The sequence below is a fragment of the Danio aesculapii genome, chromosome 22 (genome assembly GCF_903798145.1).
Source record: "Danio aesculapii chromosome 22, fDanAes4.1, whole genome shotgun sequence".
NCBI lineage: Eukaryota > Metazoa > Chordata > Actinopteri > Cypriniformes > Danionidae > Danio > Danio aesculapii.
This window is the reverse complement of record NC_079456.1, coordinates 29,794,446-29,817,780: the sequence shown is the minus strand read 5'-3', so window position 1 is coordinate 29,817,780 and position 23,335 is coordinate 29,794,446. Positions and strand designations below refer to the sequence as shown.

The 23,335-nt window shown below is 34.8% G+C and overlaps 1 protein-coding gene across 1 annotated transcript in view; it reads left to right on the top strand.

Moving 5' to 3' along the window:
• The window catches only part of grip2b (glutamate receptor interacting protein 2b), a 258,941-nt gene that overhangs the window by 214,837 nt on the left and 20,769 nt on the right, over nucleotides 1–23,335 (top strand). Inside the window, exons 11-14 of the mRNA XM_056447878.1 lie at nucleotides 1,167–1,319; nucleotides 4,309–4,498; nucleotides 9,727–9,872; nucleotides 11,336–11,416. Of these exons, the coding sequence (XP_056303853.1) occupies nucleotides 1,167–1,319; nucleotides 4,309–4,498; nucleotides 9,727–9,872; nucleotides 11,336–11,416 (570 nt within the window). The remainder of the gene's footprint in view (nucleotides 1–1,166; nucleotides 1,320–4,308; nucleotides 4,499–9,726; nucleotides 9,873–11,335; nucleotides 11,417–23,335) is intronic.

Sequence of the window (23,335 nt, the reverse complement as noted above, 5' to 3'; positions counted from 1 at the left end):
TTCAGCCTCCAAATCAAAGCTCCTGAAAGCAAAGAAAGTTAAGGTGCTCCAAGATTGGCCAACCCAGTCACAAAACATGAACATTATTGTGCATGTCTGGGGTAAGATGGAGGGGTCATACACAATATTAATTCTTTTTCCACTGCACCATGACTTTATATTCTATACTGTGCATTATTTATTTTAAGTGAGAAGACTTTGTCTAAGCAAAGTCAGACCTTACTGTCCTAAATAAATAATTAAAAAGTCAAGGCATGATCATATTTTATTTTGGTAAAATAAGCGTAACCTAGAGGCCTTTGCCTTTCATATAAGCCACTTCTGATACCAAATGATTAACTAGAAGTCAAGTTATTATTTGTTGTTCCTAAAATTTGGATAGGCGACAAGACTTTTGTCAGGTAGTGTGTTACTAAAAACTGAAAAAATCTCTTCATGATGGACCCCCCCCCCACCCAAATAAAACCTATGAAAATTATGTTTATTTATTTTTTTACTGGTAGCAATAGTAAAATTTACAATTAAATGACTGAATTAGTATTGTGGTATTAAATTAAGGCATAGTACATATTTAATAGGTACTAGTATCTAATAAATACTACTATAGTATCTAATAATGTGTCTAAGGAGAAAATGTATATTTACTGTAGTATGCATTCAAATGAATGAGTACTTTCCATCAGTACTTATTCATTAAATGCTAGTCCTTGGTCATTAAATGTGTAATAACTAAGGATTAGCATTTAATGAATAAGTACTGATGTAAAGCATATTAATATTTAAAAAAAAATAACCATTAGTAGTATGAAAATAGTTGCTAGTATGTCTCATGTGTTGTAACAGCTTTCCATACTACAGTTTTCTGCAGAAACCCTATTTAGTTAGTCATCCATCATTTACATGTAAAATGGCATTTCATTAATACTGAAAACTGTTCTTAACCCAGACGTCCACCTCCCAGAGGCAGCCTCCAAATTGAATAAAACGTCCCCTTAAATAACAAATGCTTAGAAGAGCGAATGGATTTGCAAAGACTAGCAAGGGACCAGTAGAATATGGATCATTAACCTGCAGCGAGCCGTTCAGTCTTTTGGACCGCTGCCATGATTTTACATTTTTAATGCAGTTGCTCTGGTTGATTTTTCTCTCTCTCTCTTCCTCCCCAGCGGTAGTCTGCACTAACTTCTCTCCTGGGTCCACCACCACATCGGGCATGACCAGCCAGGGTTCCAGCACGCTGCCCCGGGCCGCTCCGCCAATGAGCCCACGCAATTCCATGCTAAAGAGACGACAGAGGAAAAAAGAGCACAAGAGCTCCTGTAGGTGACTGGTTTGGTTTACAGTTTATTATATTTGCTATTCTACATAGGATCCCCAAATCCCATAAATTGTGTTATTGATATATAGATGTGCATATCTTCTGAAGAAATTATAATGTAGCTAATGTAAAGGTGCAGTAGGTGATTGCCTTCAGAAACATTTTTTGTTGGGCTGGTTGAAAGTCTCTTCACATTCCAATAGTCCTGATTAAAGTAGATGATCTAAATGTAATTATATGTGTGTTTATATTCTGGGTAAGGCATAAGACTAAAAATGTTCATCCAATTAAAAACTGTCAGGCCGATAATTCCCATAATTCTGATAAGTAGCCCAAACTGTCTGTCACCAAATGTAGATTTGTACAACTGCGCACCTCTCTTTACGCAGATCCGCCATTAGCTCATGCACATGTGCCGCATGTACTGTACATGTACAGACAGCGGTAAAAACAAATGCTGAATCAAAACTTTTTAAAATTCTGTATCAATATTGGAGTTACTTTTGAATGCTGGAGGAAGGACGACACCATGGCTGAAGTATTTCTTTTAGACAAGTAATGTTATGTTTTAAAACTATTTTAGTCACGCAAAGCTGATGTAGATTTTGTTGTTTTACGAGTGGGATATATGCACAGAAGTGTTGTTCATCCACTGAAATCTTCCGGCGAAATATTGTTGTGACTATTTTCAAATTACATAAGGTCCCTTTTACACCATGGATAATGTAGATTTTTATTTAGCTTAACAAAAAAACATAAGGAAATAGCGCTATTTCGCCTAGCCTGCTTTACTGAGGTGAAGTTGGTTTTATATTCACATCACATTGGTTCATTTTAGAACAATGACAACCTGTGACGCGTCCATATATTGTTTACCATGCTACTTTGAATATTTGGTCTGAAATAGCATGTAAGTATGGCTTAGTAATAAGTGGAATTCCTGCACGCCGCCAGCCAACCACTAAGCATACAGCAGTCGCTTTAGGACAAAGCTCATGAGAGAGTCAGTCCAGCAATCCTTGCATGCATGAAATATTGCACAATATGACAAGTTTTGCTTGCTACACAACTGAAAACATGCCAGATATAATAGCAGTTTTTCATTCAGAATTGTAGTATTATAAAGTACTGTAAAGTTTTCTAACTGGTGAATGACATGATCTAGTGGGTCTTTGTCATCATTGATGAGCGGATTCGTGATTTCAGGAGGCGTGGCTTTGAACGACTGGGGAGTGTTTGTGTTTCAAACATGTTATGCTAATCAGTTAGCATTTAGGCAGATCACCTACTGCACCTTAAAGTGGAGTTGGATGTTATTTGCATGTTAAGAAGGTGTTGGCTAATTGCTATGCTCTAATTAATTTTGAAAAGTTTATTTTGGGATGATTATTATTATTTAAGAGTTAAAAAAAAAAACACCGAATGTAGCTTTTAATTGTTTCGAAATGATTATTATCATTAATAATAATAATAATAATAATAATAATAATAACAATAACAATAATAATAAAGCTATAGGTCAAATACAGGAATTGAAGTTACCATAAGTAAGACAATCTATCAGTTCTAACAGTTTTACTTTTACTATAAAATATTTATACTTTTTTATTGCTATTTTAACTTTAAATCAGTTCAACTATAGTGTTAGCTGTTAGCATGTTGTGAAGCTAACAATAAACTTTTTAAAAGTATTAAGCAATGCTAACTTGTTTCTACACAGACTGAACTGTTGTCTTTTGATTGAACCATTTGAGGTCATCTGTATAGCTGGATGTTAGCATGTTGCTAAGCAAACGACACAGCTTTATATGTACTGACAATACATAGACATTTACGTGTGTTATGTGTTTATTTTTATAAGATAGAAATACTATATCAGTTATACAATCTAAAACAATTAGAAAATATATTTACATTAATTGTATGTTAGCATGTTGATAAGCTAACAACATTATTCTAGTTAATAATCGGATCAAACAGGATCAATAATCTATGTTTGCTTATATTAGCCTAATTTAATATATCTAATGAAATTTAGCTAAGTGTGATGTTAGCTATTTGCATATTTTTAAGCCAATGACACATTACTCTAGGCACAATAAATAACACACAAATTTGCATAAGTAATTCGTTCTTAATTAGATTAGTAATTTTTTCTGTCTATGAAATTAACTTTTTGTTTCCTGAGTCTTTAGATGTTAGCATGTTGCTAAGCTAATGACACAGCTTGATATGCACTGATAATTCATCCCTGCTGAAAAAAACAGCATATACTGGTAAGGTATGTTTTGGTGCTGGTATGCTGGTTTTGCTGGTTTCGATGCTGGTCTTGCTGGTTTCAGTGATAATCTTGCTGGTCTCAGTGCTAGTTCTGATTAGCATTGAGACCAGCAAGACCAGCATCAAAACATACCTTACCAGCATATGCTGTTTTTTTCAGCAGGGTAGACATTTACAGTGTGTGTTATGGGTTTATTTTATAAGACGACAATATTTTTTATCTATATAACATTAGATATATTCTATAATAACCTAATTAGAAATTTGTATTTACCTTAGATGTACACTAGCATGCTGCTAAGCTAACAATTAATGTTTCAAATTATAGATTGTCTAATTGATAGATTCAAATCTTATAAAAATAAACAGATAACATGTTGTAAATGTCTATGACTTGTTAGCACATATCAAGCTGTGTGGTTAGCATGTTGCTAAGCTAACAGTACTATAGGTAATAAAAACACTCACAAATATTTGATCAATAATCTGTACTTATGCTAGTCTAATTTAACTCTACACAGACAACACATTACCCTTAGTGAAATAAATAACATTCAAAAAACATTGCATAAATAATCAATTCTTAAATAAACTAGCATTTTTATTCTATCAAATTAACTTTCCATTATCTGTATAGTTAGCCATGTAGCTTTTTTGACTACATTGGTTTAGGTTTTTGAGGTAAATTTATGATGTTTCTCTCTGTTTAGCCGTGTCTTTAGCCTCAAGTTCGGTGGGTCCCGGAGGTCAGATAGTCCACACAGAGTCCAGCGAGGTCACTCTCAGAGGAGACCCTCTCAATGGCTTCGGGGTTCAACTACAAGGTGGAATATTTGCAACAGAAACGCTCTCCGCACCTCCTCTTATCCGCTTCATAGAGCCGGACAGCTCAGCCGAAAGGTACAACACAAAATGTAACTAAACCATGCTCATCACGCACAAACACACTATAGGTCCCACAATGCACTAATGATCCTCTGAAAATGCAGAAAGGATCTTTTTTTTAAGAGCTGACATAAACTGACTCTGAGAGAGATACACTGGAGTTGGTATATTACCTCACAAACTGGGTCAACACTCAGCAGGAGACCCTCACTGCTAAAAAAATCACACCTTTTATCAGCAACATTTAAGACAGAGACTTTAATTCATAATATATGACAAGGCTGGAGAGTGTCGCTGTCACACTTTGTGCTCTTGTAATATTTAGGTAGGTACTTATGAAATAAACTCAAGTGGCTGAAAACAAAAATCACACAAAAACATTGTACGTACAAATTAGGTTTCTTTTTATTTGTCCAAAGGAATTTAAAACTAAGCTGCTTCTAAAGCTGTTTTGCTAATATCTGCTATAGCTTTAGCTCTGAATCCTTGCTATTTGTCAACAAGTGTCTTACGTTTCTTTTTGTGTTTTTTCTAAAGAAATTTTTAGACATATTAAGATACAACAAATCTGCTTTATTGCTAAAAATTTTTTAGCAATTAAATGCTGTCTCTCTATTTGTGAAATGTAAGAGAGATACAAGATATATTAACTGTTTTGCTAAAGTTTGCTAACATTTTGCAAAATTTGTCTAAACCCTCATGTTTGTGTCTGTTTAGTTACTTTTAACTAGCATTAATGTCTTATTGTTGTTAGCAGTTGTTGAAAAGTCTGAAACGTAGCTGCAATAAATGTGCTACATCAGCTGCTTTGCTAATGTTTGCTAAAATCTTGCTAAAATCCCTGCTGAAAATGCTGTAATGGATTCAATGGATTCAATAATGGTTTAAATTGAACCAATGACTATCTACTGCTAACTGCTCTACAGCTTCTATTGGTGGAATATTAAAACCAATAAATCATAATTGAATAAGTCCCAAAACACGGTTGAAATCGTTAAAATGTACTGGTTTTAATGGTTTATTTGATGGTTTGTAATAGTTTGAAAGGTATTTGTAGTGTAATCTTCAGATTGTTTCTATAGTTTTTGCTATAATATGTAAAAAAATTTCCAATGGATCTTTTTGTATTTGTACAAAAGCACTGTAGTTTGTCAAACGTTGTCTCTACAATGCTGCTTATTCAGTGGTTTTGGTAACATTTTGGTAAGTTATATATCTGTGAACTCACCATATGTAAATGATTCCCTCATTTTGGGTCTCTTTTTTATTTGTCCAAAAGAAACATCTGAAGTAATGGCTTCAAATGTGCTACATCAGCTGCTTTGTTGTTCGTTCATATTTAGCTAACTAACTTTAATTGTTTATAGAATTGTCTCAATTGATTCTCTTTTTAAAGAAACTAAATTGAAGATTTGTTTTTTGCTGCTCTATTACTGTTTTAATTATTATTTCTGTACAATCACTTCTTACTGCAGGCGACACGGTGGCTCATTGGCTAGCACTTTTACCTCACAGCAAGAAGGTCGCTGGTTCAAGACCCAGCTGGATCAGCTGGTGTTTCTGTGTGGAGTTTGCATGTTCTGCCTGTCTTGGCGTAGGTTTCCTCCGGGAGCCCCGGTTTCCCCCACAGTCCAAAGACATGCGCTATAGATTACTTGAATAAGCTAAATTGTCTGTAGTGTATGAGTGTGTGTGTTAATGCAAGAGTGTATGGGTATTTCTCAGTGCTGGATTGCGGGTTGAAGGGCATCTGCTGCGTAAAATATATGCTGGATAAGTTGGCGGTTCATTCTGCTTAGGCAACCCCTGATTAATCAAGCGACTAAGCCAAAGGAAAATGAATGAATGGATGAATGAATGAGTTCTTACTGTCAGTTATTGTCTGATCTGGCCTCATCAATTATTTTTGGATAAACATCTTAAACTAAGCTGCTGCAAAGGTGCTAAATTCTTATTATTATCAAAATGATCTTGTTTTGGTGTTATTTTAGAAGAAATAACAGATATTTTAGTTGCAACTTACTTTGCTAACTAATTAATTTTGCTAACATTTTATTCTCTGGTTTAACAGTTGTTAATTTGCTTTGTTTGCTAATAATTTGCTAAATGTAGGTCTAAAATTACTCAAAAGTAGTTTTATGGTTAATTACTTTTAGCTTAAAGATATTTTAGGGATGGCAATGTGTCTTTAACTTGCTAAACACCAATGTGGAAATCTGATTGACCATATATAAACATATAAAATTATAGCTAATATATTTGAACATTGTGTACATATTTTCAATTCTAATGGTTGAAAGAATATATGTAAATTGTCTTTTTTACAATATTTTGAAATATTTATTGCTAATACGAAATAAATGTTATATATATGAGGTCCAAACATGAACTTGTATGTCATATTTAAATATTATGTCACTAATTAGATTTCTATATTGGAAGGTTCCACTTCTGTTGTTTTGCTAATATTATGTAGCTCTTATACAACTATAATTTGTCTGAAGGAAGCTTAATAGGGCACAGTGGCTCAGTAATTAGCACTGTCACTTCAAAGCAAGAAGGTTGCTGGTTCAAGTTTCAGTTGGGTCAGTTGGCATTTCTCTGTGGAGTTTGCTCCCCGTGTTCGTGTGGGTTTCCTCCGGGCTTCCCCCACAGTCCAAAGACATGTGGTATGCTGTAGGTGAATTGGATTAACTAAATTGGCCATAGTGTATGAGTGTGTGTGAATGAGAGAGTGTCTGGGTGTTTCCCAGTACCAGGTGTTTCCCAGTACCAGGCATCCACTGAGTAAAAAATATGCCGAAATAGTTGGGGGTTCACTGATAGATAAGGGACTAAACCAAAGGAAATGAATAAATGGATGAATGAATGAATGAATGAATAAATGAATGAAGCTTAATATTAGCTTAATTCACTGCTGGGAAAAATTATATAGAAACTTTATATAGCTTTTTTTATATAATTATATAGTTTTAATGGTTAATACTTGATGATGTGTGGTGATTTTAATTGTGCTTGTAGTAAAACGTTGTATATCTTCTTCAGCAGGTTAAGCTGATTGGAAAGTACATCAGCAGATTTTAACTGTTCTGTCAATAGCTCTGAATGTTTGTCACCAATTTAGGTCTCTTCATTTTTGAGTTCAAACAAATATAAATTCCGTTTCACTTACATGTACAGTAGATGATATCCAAATCAAACTCTCCATAATTAAATTCAGACCTGCAAACTATGTTGTTTTTGTTTGTTTCTGTAGCTCAGTGTGTGAGTCAATCCTGGTGTGAAGCTTTACTGTAAGCCGAGTGATCTGATGTGTGTTGAGTTGTGTTGTACTGTGGCAGTGTGTGACATTTGTGGTGTTTGGGCTGGAAGTCACAGTATGTCAGGTCAGTTGAATTCTCTTCTAAACACATACGGCTTCCAACAGTGAGGCCAGACTGAAAATGAGCTTATAAATCCACCATTTTTCCTGTTTATTTTTGAAAAAGGAAACTATTGATATTAGTTTAGTACAGCCCAACTTTTCACTATTGGCTTTACATGAACACTTTGCTTATTGAAAATAGGCTTATTTTACAAGTCCAAAGTTCTTGCTAACGAATGTATGAGGCTGTTCAAATTGATGAGACATTTGTAGACAACTCATCCCCAATACCGTGACAAGCCCAGAGCATTTTTTGAGTGCAAGGCAAAAGAATTGACACACACCCAAAATGAGATGAGGGACGTCACAGCTACGGACAAGAAACTTTAAAAAATTTGCAACTAATTGGCAACTAATATAAGGCCAATTTAAAGGCTTACGTTTTTTTAGTTACAAATGGCGTACAGATGTTTTGCTTTTATATTTTACATTAGGCAATTACTTGTGCTTAAACATATCTAGGTAAAGTAATAAACATACCGTTTGTTTGAAAACAACATTTTTTGTCATCCTTACTGCAAGCTTTATTCATTCATTCATTCATTTTTTTTTCAGATTAGTCCCTTTATTAATCAGGGGGCGCAACAGTGGAATGAACCTCCAACTTATTCAGCATATGTTTTATGCAGCGGTTGCCCTTCAAGCTGCAACCCATCACTGGGACACACCTATACACACTCATTCACATACATACACTACAGACAATTTAGCTTGCCCAAGGCCTTGCTTTGCCTATAGCGCATGCCTTTGGAGCACCCGGAGGAAATCCACCCTAACACGGGGAAAACATGCAAACTCCACACAGAAATGCCAACTGACCCAGCCGAGGCTCGAACCAGCGACCTTCTTGCTGTGAGGCGACAGCCACTGCTCTAGGAGACTGGTAAATTGAGTCCATTTCTAAACAAAATGTGTTTCTCTAAATGACTAATTCACTTCCAAAATGACATTCTGGAAAATGACTTGATCCAAACATGTTTGAGTTTCTTTCTTCTGTTGAACACATAGGCACATAATTAATCTAATTATCTAATTATTTGCCCTAATCTGAATAAAATAATACTATGATTAAGGTGTTTACATGAATTGCTTTTGAGTGTTCCTTTTACGTTCCTGTTTAACATGTTAAAGTACATACTGTAGTTCGATTAACTTCATTACGTCACCATCAGACACTAGTTTCCTCCAGCGTTTTACAGTTTCTGTTCGTCATGGCACCATATGAGATTTTGGCCATTTTGTTTTTAATTTTGCAACAAGTTCAACTGCAGTTAAACAGTACAAATTCTTGAGCCTTGACAGCCACCTCTGCCATTTCATTCTCTAACTTTTCATTCATGCCCCTGTGACAAACTCAAAGGTTCTGAATGAGAAAAATGTGTTCTCTTGCTCGAAGCTATTCTCATTTGTTTGTCGTCAAATGACTGACAACTGCCGTGTGCATCCTGCCTGTCTCAAAACATAGTGAAAAGTACTACAAGTACTACAAAGCGGTAATATTTTGATTGCGGTGTTTACATGTCTGTACTGCACTTCAATATTGCAACTAAAATAGGAACAGGAATACTCCACATGTCAAATTTGATTTCTTCAATTATGACTTTACTCAGATTAAAGCAATCAAAAATTGCTGTTTACATGGTAGACTCTTAATCAGAGTATTGTCTTTATCGTATTAAAATTGGAGTATTGGTGTCCATGTAAACATACTGATTGTGAAGTCTGGCCCACTTTACTCTGTATTATGACCAAGAACATGTCGCACTTCAGCTACTGGATTAATCGTCTATCATATCTTATGCCTTGTTTTGATTGGCAGGTGTGGGCTTCTCCAGGTTGGAGACAGAGTCTTGTCCATCAATGGAATTCCTACAGAAGACGGAACACTGGAAGAGGCCAATCAGCTGCTCCGAGACGCCGCTCTGGCCAATAAGGTTTCGCTAGAGATTGAGTTTGATGTGGCAGGTTAGTTGGGTCTCCTGGATTTTCCACTAAGAATTCTTAACCATTTGACGCATACAATCACACCGGTGTGATCAGTCTAGTCTGGTTCTTTGAGCGTTCGATCATACTGATGTTATTATAACAATCAGTTTCATGTGATCGCCCATCATAGATTAGCTAATATGATATTTATTAAGCTGTTTAAACCCTTAACCGCCAGTGGAGCGCTTAAAAGAATAGTTCACCCAAAAATTAAAACTACCTCTTAAAGGGCACCTAGGTTACCCCTTTTCTCAGATTTATTATGAATCTTTTGTGTCTCCAGAATGTGTCTGTAAAGTTTCAGCTTAAAACACCCATCAGATTTTTTATTATACTTTTTATAAGATTCTATTTTATACATTTTTGCACTGGGTGGCGGTTTTGCTGTACTGCGCCTTTAAGGCTAGTCCTCCCCGCCCATCGTTTCTACGTGCCTTTCTGCGTGCCTTAATCTCCTTTCTCGGTTGCATCAGACAACAAACAGACTTAAAGGAAGCAGATCTCACGTAGTGTTTGTGAGAAATACTACAGTAAGAACTTTACCAATGAGTATTTGATGCATTTGCTGTGTTAAGTTACAATGATGAGTCACACACAATGTCGTTACAAAGTTCACGCGCACACACACAGACAAACACACATATACCCAGCATGGACACGATACGCACATACATACAGATAGCGTGCGTTTAGCTTTGCACTATTTTTGCACGCAAATGTGACAGTGGTTAATCTCCACTGCTGTATGGATATCTGTTATGTTAATGTACAAAATAAACCTGATTTAACGTCCACAAACCAGGATTGAAGCATGTTCTTGGAGCATGCTCCAATTGGTCCACCATTTGTATGCTGTTAAATTGAAAAACAAGAACTCAGTGTGTTTATATCACCCCAATATGACCGCCTATACACTATACCTACACATATTTTTGTCCAAACAGCTTGAAAAGTAGATTTTTCACCATAGGTGAAACTTAAGCCATCCTAGGTGTATATGACTGAACACAATGAAATAATTTTACATTTTATCTTGGCTCTTCCATGCTGTATAATGATGTTAGATAGTGGCTTTTATTTAGAAGCTTCCAAAACTGGATAAATCCACCAGGGGGTTAACACATGTCTCATGAAGCTTGTCAGTGTGTTTTTCTAGTATCTAAGCTTTATAAATAAATATATATATATAAAAAATATGTGAAAAAATATATGGTTTATAATGCTCCAACCATACACAGAAATAGCTGCTCATTTGCATTCAAATAGACATGAAAACAGCTTGCTTTACTTTCACCCATAAAGATTTACAGTATACTATAAAACATCACATATGGGGGCACCTGAGAGCTATATTTTATATAAGTATATAAGGAGTATAATAGGACCTTTTAAGTTATAATTACTATGTAATAACCTAACATTGCTGTTGTATGTCCGCCCAGAGTCTGTTGTACCTAGCAGTGGAACTTTCCATGTGAAGCTGCAGAAGAAAAGAGGAGTTGAACTGGGCATCACTATCAGTGGTAAGGCCTTTACTTTTCAGTGTTTTTTTTCCTGTAAAGTTAGTTACCACCTTTGGTTACTTTTGACTTAAAGGGCACATAGGTTACCCCTTTTTTCATATTTAATATAAGTCTTTTGTGTCCCCAGAATGTGTCTGTAAAGTTTCAGCTCAAAATACCCATCAGATTATTTATTATAGCTGTTTGAAATGTCTATATAGCTGGAAAAAAGGTTTTGCTGTTTTTTTTTTTTTTGTACTGGCCCTTTAAGGCTAGTCCTCCCCACCCACCGTTCCCACGTGCCTGTCAGCAATCGCCACCCTCGGCTGCCTCAGGAAGCAGATCTCACATAAAAGTGTGTGAGAAATACTATAGTAAGAACTTTAACAATCAGTATTTGATGCAATTTTTTGTGGATTTGCAACAATGAGTCACACACAATGTCATTACAAAGTTCACGCACACACACAGCAAGGACACAAACACATAGCGCACACACATACACACACAAACGTAGCGCAGACATACACACACACATAGCTCAGGCACGCAGACACACACACACACAGCTCAGACATGAAGACACACACACACACACACAGAGAGAGAGAGAGAGAGAGAGAGAGAGAGAGAGAGAGAGAGAGAGAGAGAGAGAGCGCGTTAAGCTTTGCATGATTGCAAGATTTTTATGTGACATGATACTGGTAATATCCACTGCTGTATGGAGATCTCTTATATTAATGTACAAAATAAACCTGATTTAACGTCCACAAACCGCGATTGAAGCGTCTTCCTTTATAATTGTTCTGACACGAGGCTGTGCTGATGAAGTAAAGCTGAAGTGAATCGCTGTAATTCATTACACACATGCACTGTTTTAAAACATCTTAATCTTGTAAAACTCACTCTTGATCACATTTGATGATGATTAATGATCCTAGCGAACTGTACAGGCCTTTTATTCCCGGCTGCTTTGCGCTTGTCCTGTCTTGATTATATGATTATACACATGACTACCGGACGAGAGACTTCCGGCAAGATGGCGCACTGAGAAGTAGCGATTGTTACGAGCTCTCACTTTAGTCCCACGTTTGTTTGATTTGATTAGTTAAAGTTCACTCTCACCTGTTATATTTGTCAGTTAATCGTACCCAAATCCATTTATAAAATGATTGAAGTGGAGGAACACTGCTATGCGATGGACGTAACTGTAGGAGCGAGCAAAAGAGAGAGAGGTACTGATTCTGATCCTCCAACACCATGCAAGTCGCAGAAAGGCAAAATACCAAAAAAAGCCAACAGAGAATGAGCAAAGTGAAGTGTCCAATTTGGCTATTCTCGATGCCATTAAAACACTCGGAAACAAAGTAGAGGATCAACACGAAGAACTAAGCATGCAAATGAAACAACACAGTGTGATGATTGCTAGCGTTGCCAAATCCGTCCAAATAAATGCACAGGACCTAAAAGAATGTAAAGACAAAATCAAGGTGATGGAAAAACAAATTGAAACACTCAAGGAAGTCAACATTGACTTGAAAGCTCGTATGTTGGAAGAAGAAAGGTACAAAAGAAGGTGGTGTCTTCGAATAAAAAGTCTCAAAGAGAATACCACTGAGCGTATAAGAGAGGACGTGATTCAACTTCTCAGCAAAATAATGCCCGAATATGCTGGTTCTATGACGGAGGCTGTCGATGTCGTGCATAGGGTGGAAGGAAGGAGCCCAACCGTCCCAGGGAGGTGATCATTCTTTTCACCCACAGAATGGTCCGAGATGAAATATGGAAAAGAACCAAGATGTCTGAGATATGCAGAGAAGCAAGCATTCGCTTCGCAGAGGATTTAACTAAAGAAGACAGACTTTTAAGACGTGAACTGTGGCCAAAAATCGAACAAGCTAGAAAGGAAGGCAAAGCAGCCGGGTTTAGAGGCCCTTATGGATACATCGAGGGTAAACGCATTTACTAAAAGGGTACTGAATGTTGCGTGTTAAATCAAGGTGAGATGGACTGATAAAGAAACGGGACTTTTTTTTCTATCACCACCTTTAAATTAAGTCGGTGTTGTAGAGAGTGATCACTTATTTTGTTAATTTCTAATTTAATTTTAATTTAATTCAGTTATTGTTGTTCAATTGTTCTTGTTCTTGTTGAATTCCAACATTTCGTTTTCATCTTTGAATTGTAGGGGTTTAAAGGACTCTGTTAAAAGGAAGGGAATTTTTTTGTTTGGCAAAAGTCAAAAATCTCACTGTTTATTTTACAAGAAAGGCACTCTGAGGTGATAGATGCTGCTTTCTGGAAGAAACAATGGGGGGATGACATGTTATTTAGTCACGGATCAAATAGGTCTGCAGGTGTCGCTATATGCATGAATAAATGCCCAGGTAAAATTATCACACACAAGGCGGATGTGGATGTCCATTGGCTCGCAGTAGTCTTACAATTAGACAAAATATTCTTCATTTTAGTCAATGTTTATGGATATAATGTACGTACCCAGAATAAGAATCTGCTAGATTCAATTACAGAAGTTACAAATGACATCAAAATTAGATATCCTACAGAATATGTTTTAATTGGAGGCGATTTTAATTTAACACCAGATGAATATATGGATAGATATCCTTCTAAATTGAGTAGTCCTCATATTAACTGTATTATTCAAGACTTTTGTTTAACAAATTCGCTAACTGATATATGGAGAAAACTAAACCCTACATCTAGACACTTTTCATGGTCTAAACCAAATGCTCCTTTAAAATCTAGGATAGACTATTGGTTAGGATCAGAAAGTCTTTTAAGTTATGTAACTAAATGTAACATTTCAGGTGCCCCCTTAACTGATCATAGTGTGATTAACTTACTTTTAGAACAAAATAAGAAATCTTCTAATAATAAAAGTTATTGGAAATTTAATGCTGATTTGCTTAATAATAATGACTTTTGTGTATATATAAAAAAAAATAATAGCTGAAGTTAAAAGTAAAAAAATGCAAAGTGGTACTAAATGGGAATATTTAAAACATAAAATAAGAGAGTTTTCAATTACATTTAGTAAAAATCTGATAAAAAGTAACGTGAAAAAGAATTAGAATTAATTCAAGAGATTAATAAATGTTGTAATCAAAATATGTCAAAAGAGGAGGGACAAAAACTTATTAAGCTTCATTCCATGCTAGATGACTTGTATATTAAAAAGGCCAAAGGAGCGTATGTGAGATCCAGAGCGAAGTGGCTGGAAGAGGGTGAAATTTTTTTTTTCATATATTATTAATTTAGAAAAAAGGAGACAAGAAAGGAATTCAATTAAACGTTTAATTGTGAATGATGTTGAACATTCAAACCATAATGAAATAGCAAAGGAGGTATTCAAATTTTATACTAAATTATATACATCCTCATTTTCCCCTAGTATTTCTAATTATTTTTTCCAGGATATAAAAGATCATAACCCTTCAATTGATACTGTATTTAAGGATTTGTGTGAATCAGACATATCCTTACAAGAGTTTGATACAGCCATTGAATACAGTAATCCTGGTAAATCACCAGGCCCAGATGGCTTAACAATAGATTTTTATAAATTTTTTTGGGATGACCTAAAATATCTACTGTTTGAAGCTACAGGAATGAAAATGAGCTTTTACCAACCATGAAACAAGGCCTAATAATTATGTTACCTAAACCAAATAAATATAAGAGATTGTTAGATAATTTACGCCCCATAACACTTTTAAATACAGATTATAAGATATTTACTAAAGTGTTGGCTTTTAGATTAAAAACTGGTTTATCACAAATCATTAGTGAGACACAATCAGGTTTTTTAAAACACAGGTCAATTCACAATAATATTAGGCTAATCCTAGATTTGATTGAATATGGACATCTAATTAAAGAAGATGCATTTGTTTTATTTTTGGATTTTTATAAGGCATTTGACATGGTGGAACACTCATTTATCTTTCAGACACTTAATCATTTTGGTTTTGGTCCCAAATTTATAAACATTGTTAGAATGATTTTAAAGATATAAACAGCTCTGTATCTCTCACACAAGGTACAAGCCCACGTTTCAAGGTAAAAAGAGGCATTAGACAAGGATGTGCCTGTTCACCGTTACTTTTTATCATGGTTGCAGAAATGTTATCTATTTTTATTAAAATAGGAGATGTATCCGGTATTAATTTAGAAGGAAAACAGTTTATTATCAGTCAATTTGCTGATGATACGACACTTTTTTTGGAAAATATAAAAAAGCAAATTCCCTTAGCACTCCAGTGTATAAAAAAATTCTCAGAAGCTTCAGGTTTATGGTTAAATATGTCGAAGTGCGAGTTAATGGCCATCCATGATCACAACAGTACATCATTGTATAATATTCCAGTTAAAAAAGAAATTAAATATTTAGGAATTTGGCTATCTAAAAAAAGAGGAAATTTTGAAAATTTAAATTTTGACAGAAATTTAGATAAATGTAAATTAATATTAACCAGTTGGTTACAGAGAGACATAACAATCTTTGGTAGAATCTTGTTAACGAAAGTAGAAAGCCTCTCTAGATTCATTTATCCATGTTTTTCCTTAGCAGTGTCAGCTAAAAAGATAAAAGCAGTAAACAAGTTGAACTTTGATTTTATTTGGAAAATGAAAAATCACTACATACGTAAAAGTGATATGATTAAAGATTATGAGGAGGGAGGTCTTAAAACAATAGACTTTGATATAATGAATGGGGCCATTAAACTTAAATGGCTACAATCTTTCATTAAAAATGAATCTTCTTTTTGGTTTGAGATTCCTACACTTATATTTAAGAAATGTGGTGGTATTAATTTTTTATTACAGAATGATTTTGAATTGTCTAAACTTCCTATAAAACTTTCTGCTTTTCATCAACAAGTGCTATTATATTGGAAATTGATATTTAAACATAATTTTAGCCCACATAACATATCTATTTGGAATAATAGGTGTATTTTGGTGAATATAAAATCTTTGTTTATTGAAGAATGGTGGAAGAATGGCATATGGTCAATAACACATGTTATGAATGATTCAAGAAATATGTTGAGTCATGATGCTTTCTGTAGAAAATACCAAATAAGTTGTTCTCCTAAAAGATATAATAACATTATCAAGAACATACCATTGCAAATAGTTAACCTAGTAAAAGAACAAATAAAATATGCAACGATAAATCCAAAAATAATTGATCTTAAGATAGAAAATGTTAACTTTACAGATAGGAAATGCTCAAACAAATTTTTGAGAGATTGTCTAACACAGTGTTGTTTTCCAGGACCTGTTAAGAGAGCTCATATTTTGTCTCATTATGATAAGAAAATTATTTATGATATTAGAAAAAGATTTCTTCCATATCCTGTTAATCCTAAATGTAAAGAAGTGCACTTTAAAATTATGAATCACATTTATCCTGCAAAAGAATTTCTAAGGTTAAAATTCAATATTGATGACTCAAATGTATGCCAGTTTTGTAAGGTAGATATAGAAACAATTGAACACTTGTTTTTCCAATGTAATGAGGTACAAAGATTTTGGGATGAAGCACTAGTTTGGATACAACAGAAAATATCTATAAGACTTGTCTTCTCATGGGAAATTATTAAGTTTGGCCTAATACTTCAGGATAAAAAGATATCTTATATAATCAATAATTTGATGTTATTATTAAAATTCCATATTCATAAATGTAAATTTTTTAAAACTCCCCCAAGACTAGCGGTGTTTAAAGAAGAGTTTGTGATGTATTTGAAGACATTAAGAGAGATGAAAAGCCAAAAAGCAAGATATCTATATTCATCATTGAATGATTTTGGTTTCATATTTTAAAGACTTTAACTCCCCTGCTACTTAAGTTTCTTTAGCATTTATTTTTTGTTAATTTTGTTATTGTATTTATTTATATATGTTGTGTTATTAACGAGGATGCTAAGATTGTAAATGTATGCAATTTGATTGTTATCTCAGTCTTTTGTGTAATTCTAAAAGTATTAATGCCTTTCTGTTACTGTTCAACATTGTTAATAAAAAAAAAATAATAATAATAATAAAATAAAATAAATAAAAAAAAAAAATAAATAAAACGTGACTACCGGACATGTTAATGCGCGCAGCTGTCAATCAATATTGGTGGGCGGGGGGACCGCTCATAAAGTTGCGGTCAATCTGAAAACAGCTCCAATTGGTCCACCGTTTTTATGTTGTTAAATTTGAAAAAAAAAGGACTGTGTGTGTTTATTTCACCCCAATATGACAGTTTATACACCATACTTACACACATTTCTGTCCAAACAGCTTGAAAAGTAAAAAATAAATTTACAATGATATGAATAAAAGAATAATTTTAGGATATCTACACTCACTTTCATTCAATTTTAGTGTTTTATACTAATACTACTAATAATTTATCAACTGCCACTACTAATAGTTGTTTTAGTAGTTAAGTGTAGTTTGTGGAAATAGAAAATAATTAAGCATTTTTACAGTAATCGCAATAACATATCAGTCAATTTTCAATCAAATCAATTAAGCCAGGCCACCATTAATAAACAAGCAAACAAACAAACAAACAAATAAATAAATAAAAGCTTGTGCTATAAGAAACTTTCATATCATGTATTAATATAACAAATATATTAATATATTGCCTTATTTAATGTTTTATTAAGAACAAAAATATTACACAAAAATGTTACTATGAATAACAAAATGACAAAAAATATGAGCACAAATTTAAATTTGAACAAAAGGAATATATTAGTAATACAAAATATTCTTTTTACTGTATAATTGCATTATTGAGTGATTATGTTTGAAGAAAAAAACGCTATGCAAACCGAGCAACTAGTAGTACTGTGATCTTTTAAAGTTATTTATATACATTTTTGGGATATATGAAGAAAAAAACATAAATTTGATAATTAAAAATCAATGTTCATACTGAGGGATGTACATTTTAACTTCCCCTCATCGTTTTTTTCCTGAAGATTAAATTTTTTTTTTTAGCAATTTTAAGATCCCTCTCTCACTGGCCTATTTTACAAAGATACTCCATCTCTCTCTTTTTTTTTTTTTTTTAGCTCACCAAGCTGTAGTTAAACTTTATATCCCCAGACTCCTGGAAAATAAACCCACACAAATGTTTTGACATCCACTCCAGTCGTCATGTGCTGTGCTGCCAAACACGTCCTCGGATCACTTTCCTTCACATATCCAGACCACCCGATCCGCCACACGTTACATTAGCCCTGATAAACAGAGGAAGTGTTTATGCCGCTCTCTGTCTCTCTTTCTCAGGCTCTCCGTGGGCTTGTTTACTCGCGTCTGTCTGCCTTCTTTCCTTCTGACGTTCCTCTGAAGCTTCATCTTTAAGGGATATAAACACCGAAGGATCATGGGGCCATTAAAATTGGATTGCACTTGCACGAGAGTTGATATGAATAATAGGCCTTGGACTGAAAACTCCTGCCATCACTCCTGCCGAAACTTTGCAAATATTCTTCTTCAGATGTCTTTAAGGTCCCAATCTGCTTCAAATAAAATGGATTTGATAACATTTCGATGTTAATCAAATCATAACAGTGTTGTTTTTCAGCAATTTGACAGCTTTACGGAAGGGTTTAGTCCAACCAAAGTCCCTTTAAAGCAAGTCATTTCACTCAGCGGCCATCTTTGAAATGCCTCTCGGGCAGTATGCTCGGGCATTCTGTTAGAATGGGAAATCAAATTCTCCAAAAACTGTTTGCCAAGCTTACGAGTACATTACATATTTGGAATCATCAATAGAATTAAACAACTGTCTCATAAGTTTCTTTTTTAAACATTAGAATCAAACAAAATCAAAAAAATTTCAGGTTGGCTGAGCTAATGCGCATGCACACTCTAAAAGAATGAGATCACGACACCAACCTCATTTATAGCTGTTCTACACATTATCATCCTCTGGATAATGCTTCGTCAGATCACTCTGGTCTTCAGAAGTAATTCACAACTTGGTTTTGATGGCGAATATGCTCCAGAAAATTTGTGGGCATTTTTGTACTTTCTGTCATATGATGTGCATTTGACAATACTCACTGTACTTCACGTTCGTTTAATACAGATTACAAAACCCAAAAACTTTGTTTATTTAAAAGTACAGATTTCAAGCTTTGTGTGAATATATTTCTTTTGTCAAATTACAAATACTCAAATTACTGTAATTGAGTAGTTTTTCTTAGAAATTGTAATTTTCTAAGTAGTTTTAAAAATGTGTACTTTTATTTTTCCTTGAGTACAGCATGGAGTTCAACACAACATTTTGTGTTATATCTGTACTTTTACTCCACTACATTTCCTTCAATCTGCAGTCACTACTTTATTTTTCCTGTCTATGGGAATTAGAAAAATCAGCCCCATGATTCCTGTCCAATCAAATCGCACACATAGATTATAAATCACATCATAATGAACTACCTCAAGACATGGGCGACTTATAACTGCAGAAAACTGTTTGGAAGCATTAAAATTGTCCAAGAAGACATCCAAATTTTTTATAGGCATTGACCCAGAGACTGTTTAGATGCATGTCACTGATGAGAAGATGACAGATGTTTACTGTGTGATGACCAAAATGGCCTTAAACATCCAGCAGGCACAAAACGTCAACATGACGTCAGATTGACATTGTACCCCAATGTTGTGGGGACATTGCATTTTGTTTGGAAATGAAAAATCGGTTCGACAACAGAACTCAACGTCAGGCTGACGTCAGTGTCCAACAACCAAACTAAAATCAACCAACTTACAGCTTTTACAGCATTTGATGTCAGTATGACAATAGTTTTAGATCTTGGCTCGACATAGAGTTTTGGTCACTTTCGAACTCAACCTAAAATTAACCAAACGTCATGACCTAACCTAATATTAACGTCTTATGACATTGTGTGCCTGTTAGACAATAACTAAATGCACTACAGAATGTTACGTTTACACACATCCACAAATTACATATAAATGCATAAGTTTTTCACAGCGTATTCTCACTTCTCACTACTCTTGAGTAATATTAAAAGGGCTACTTTTTACTTATACTTTGAGTGACATTTACAACAGAGACTTTTATTCTACTTGCACTACATTTTTAGACAAGTAATGGCACTTTTACTTAAGTATGATTTTTCAGTACTCTTTCCACCACTAGATCTAACTGGTAAATGCATTTGAACTGCTATTGGTCAGAGTTGATGATGTAACAGGTGGGCGTAGCTTGAAGGCTCTGCCTTCATTTAATTTTCTAAGGTTCAGCTGTTTCTTCTTGCTTATTTATAGAGCACTTTATATGGTAGTTTGATTTAACGTTTTGACTTGTATTGTTAGCCAGAAAAATAGAACCAGAAAATGAGTTTTTTTTTTCAACAAATAATGTTGATTTTAGGTTTCAGATATTTAAAGGCACACAAATAGCAAAACATAACATTTATCGTTTGTAAATACATGCTTTTGTTTATGGAGACAGAAATATCAATTATCCTTAAAACTATGTGCTTTAACAAAGTCCTTTTAAGGCAAGTCATTACACTTGGTGGCCATCTATCGGGCAGAGTGCTCAGGCATTCAGTCTGAACAGGGGAAACATCAAATTCTGCAAAACTGCCAAGCTCACGATCGAATTTCATATTAGTACTCACCAATAAAATTAAACAACAACTGTCTCTTTAGTGTCATTTAAACATTGAATCACATAACATCTGCAGAAACTCACGTCTGGACTGAGCCCCTCCCCCAGAGAATTGTCAGTCTATATTGATTAATGATTGGCTCCTGTACTAGAAGGTGGGGCTTCATTTGTCATAAAGTAGTCTTTGGTTTGTTAAATTCCCCAAGATGTAGTTAAACTGTTTTGAGATGTATAGTATGGTGCATCACAATTGTTTTTTAATCCCAGCTGGGTGAGTTGGCGTTTCTGTGTGGAGTTTGCATGTTCTCTCCATGTTGGTCTGGATTTTCTCCAGTTGCTCCAGTTTCCCTCACAGTCCAAAACATGCACTATAGGTGAACTGAATAAACTAAATTGTCCGTAGTGTATGTGTGTGAATGAGTGTGTATGGGTGTTTCCCAATACTGGGTTGCGGCTTGAAGGGCATCCGCTGTGTAAAACATATGCTGGATAAGCTGGTGGTTCATTCCGCTGTGGTGACCCCTGAAATAGAGACTAAGCTGAAGGAAAATTAATGAATGAGTTTTGATGTAACAGATTTTCCAGTCTGGTTTACCCAGAAATGTACATGTTGTCATTATTATCAAATTGAGCTTTCTCTTCAAATTTTTGTGTGTGTTCGTGCATTTGTGTGTGTGTTTGTGCTTACAGACAGTAGGTTGACGTCCAGCTTGACTCTTACTGTAAGATCTTCCTTATTTCTCAGTTTAAATTTTTTCTTGAACAAACAGATCAAGCATTGTGCATTGCAGTTGTGTGTGTTGGCTTCAGGACTACAGCTTTGTGTCTTTCCAGTTTTTCAGAACATTTGTTGACACATCAAGCACGTTTTTAATCCCATCCCATGGTATTCTTTGTGTTTTAGCTTTAGGTAACATTAAAGTATGGGTGGCAGATGGCTCAGTGGTTAGCACTGTCGCCTCACAGCAAGAAGGTCGCTGGTTTGAGTCCCGGCTGGGCCAGATGGCATTTCTTTGTGGAGTTCTCCCCATATTTGTGTGGGTTTCCTCCAGTTGCTCTGGTTTCATCCACAGTCCAAAGACTGCGCTATAGGTAAATTGAATAAACTAAATTGGTCGTAGTGTGTGAATGTGAAAGTGTATGGGTGTTTTCCAGTACTGGGTTGCGACTGGAAGGGCATCCACTGCGTATAACAGATGCTGTAATAGTTAGCAGTTCATCCTGCTGTGGCGGCCACTGATAAATCAGAGCCTAAAGAAAATGAATAGAAAAAAGTATCATGATACAGAAATAGTAAATAATTAAAAATAATTTGCAACATGGTATATAAAAAATAATAAATAAAATAAATTATAGGCTCTCCTATGAAATCATATGAGCAAAACACAATTGTGAAGCAGATATTTATTATTTTATATACTAATATTTTATCTCAATTCCATTCATTTGTAATACTTGAGTGACTAATCTAACCAAATTGCTCAACCATGACCTTCTGTTGTGCAGTACACTACCTGACAAAGTCTTGTGGGCGATCCCAGTTGTAAGAGCAACAAATAATAACTTGACTTCTAGTTGATTTTTTGGAAAAGTGGCAGAAGGTAGATTTTTCTGAAGAATCATCTGTTGAACTGCATTCCAATCATCACAAATACTGCAGTAGACCTATTGGAACCCGCATGGACAAAAGATTCTCATAGAAATCTGTCAAGTTTGGTGAAGGAAAAATCACGGTTTGGGGTTACACTCAGTATGGGGGCGTGCGAGAGATCTGCAGAGTTTATAGCAACATCGACAGCCTGAGGTATCAAAACTTTTGTGCTGCCCATTACATTACAAAACACAGATAGCGCTCCTCATACTTCAGCCTCCACATCAAAGTTCCTGAAAGCGAAGAAGGCAAAGGTGCTCCAGGATTGGCCAGCCCAGTCACCAGACATGAACATTATTGAGCTTGTCTGGGGTAAGATGGAGGAGGCATTGAAGATTAGACTAAAGACTCTTGATAAACTCTGGGAGTCCAGCAAGAACGCTTTCTTTGCCATTCCAGATGACTTTATTAATAAGTTATTTAAGTCATTGCGTCATTCTCAGTTTTTGTGAAGACCTGTGGATAAAACCTACTGATTTGACTTCAAACTCCTATATAAGAGACAAACAGACAGTAGATTCTGGGGATTTTTATATTTTTAAAACTTGTGATGAAATTCTGCTCCTAAAATGTTTTATTCCATTTGCACCAAATATTCCCTGTG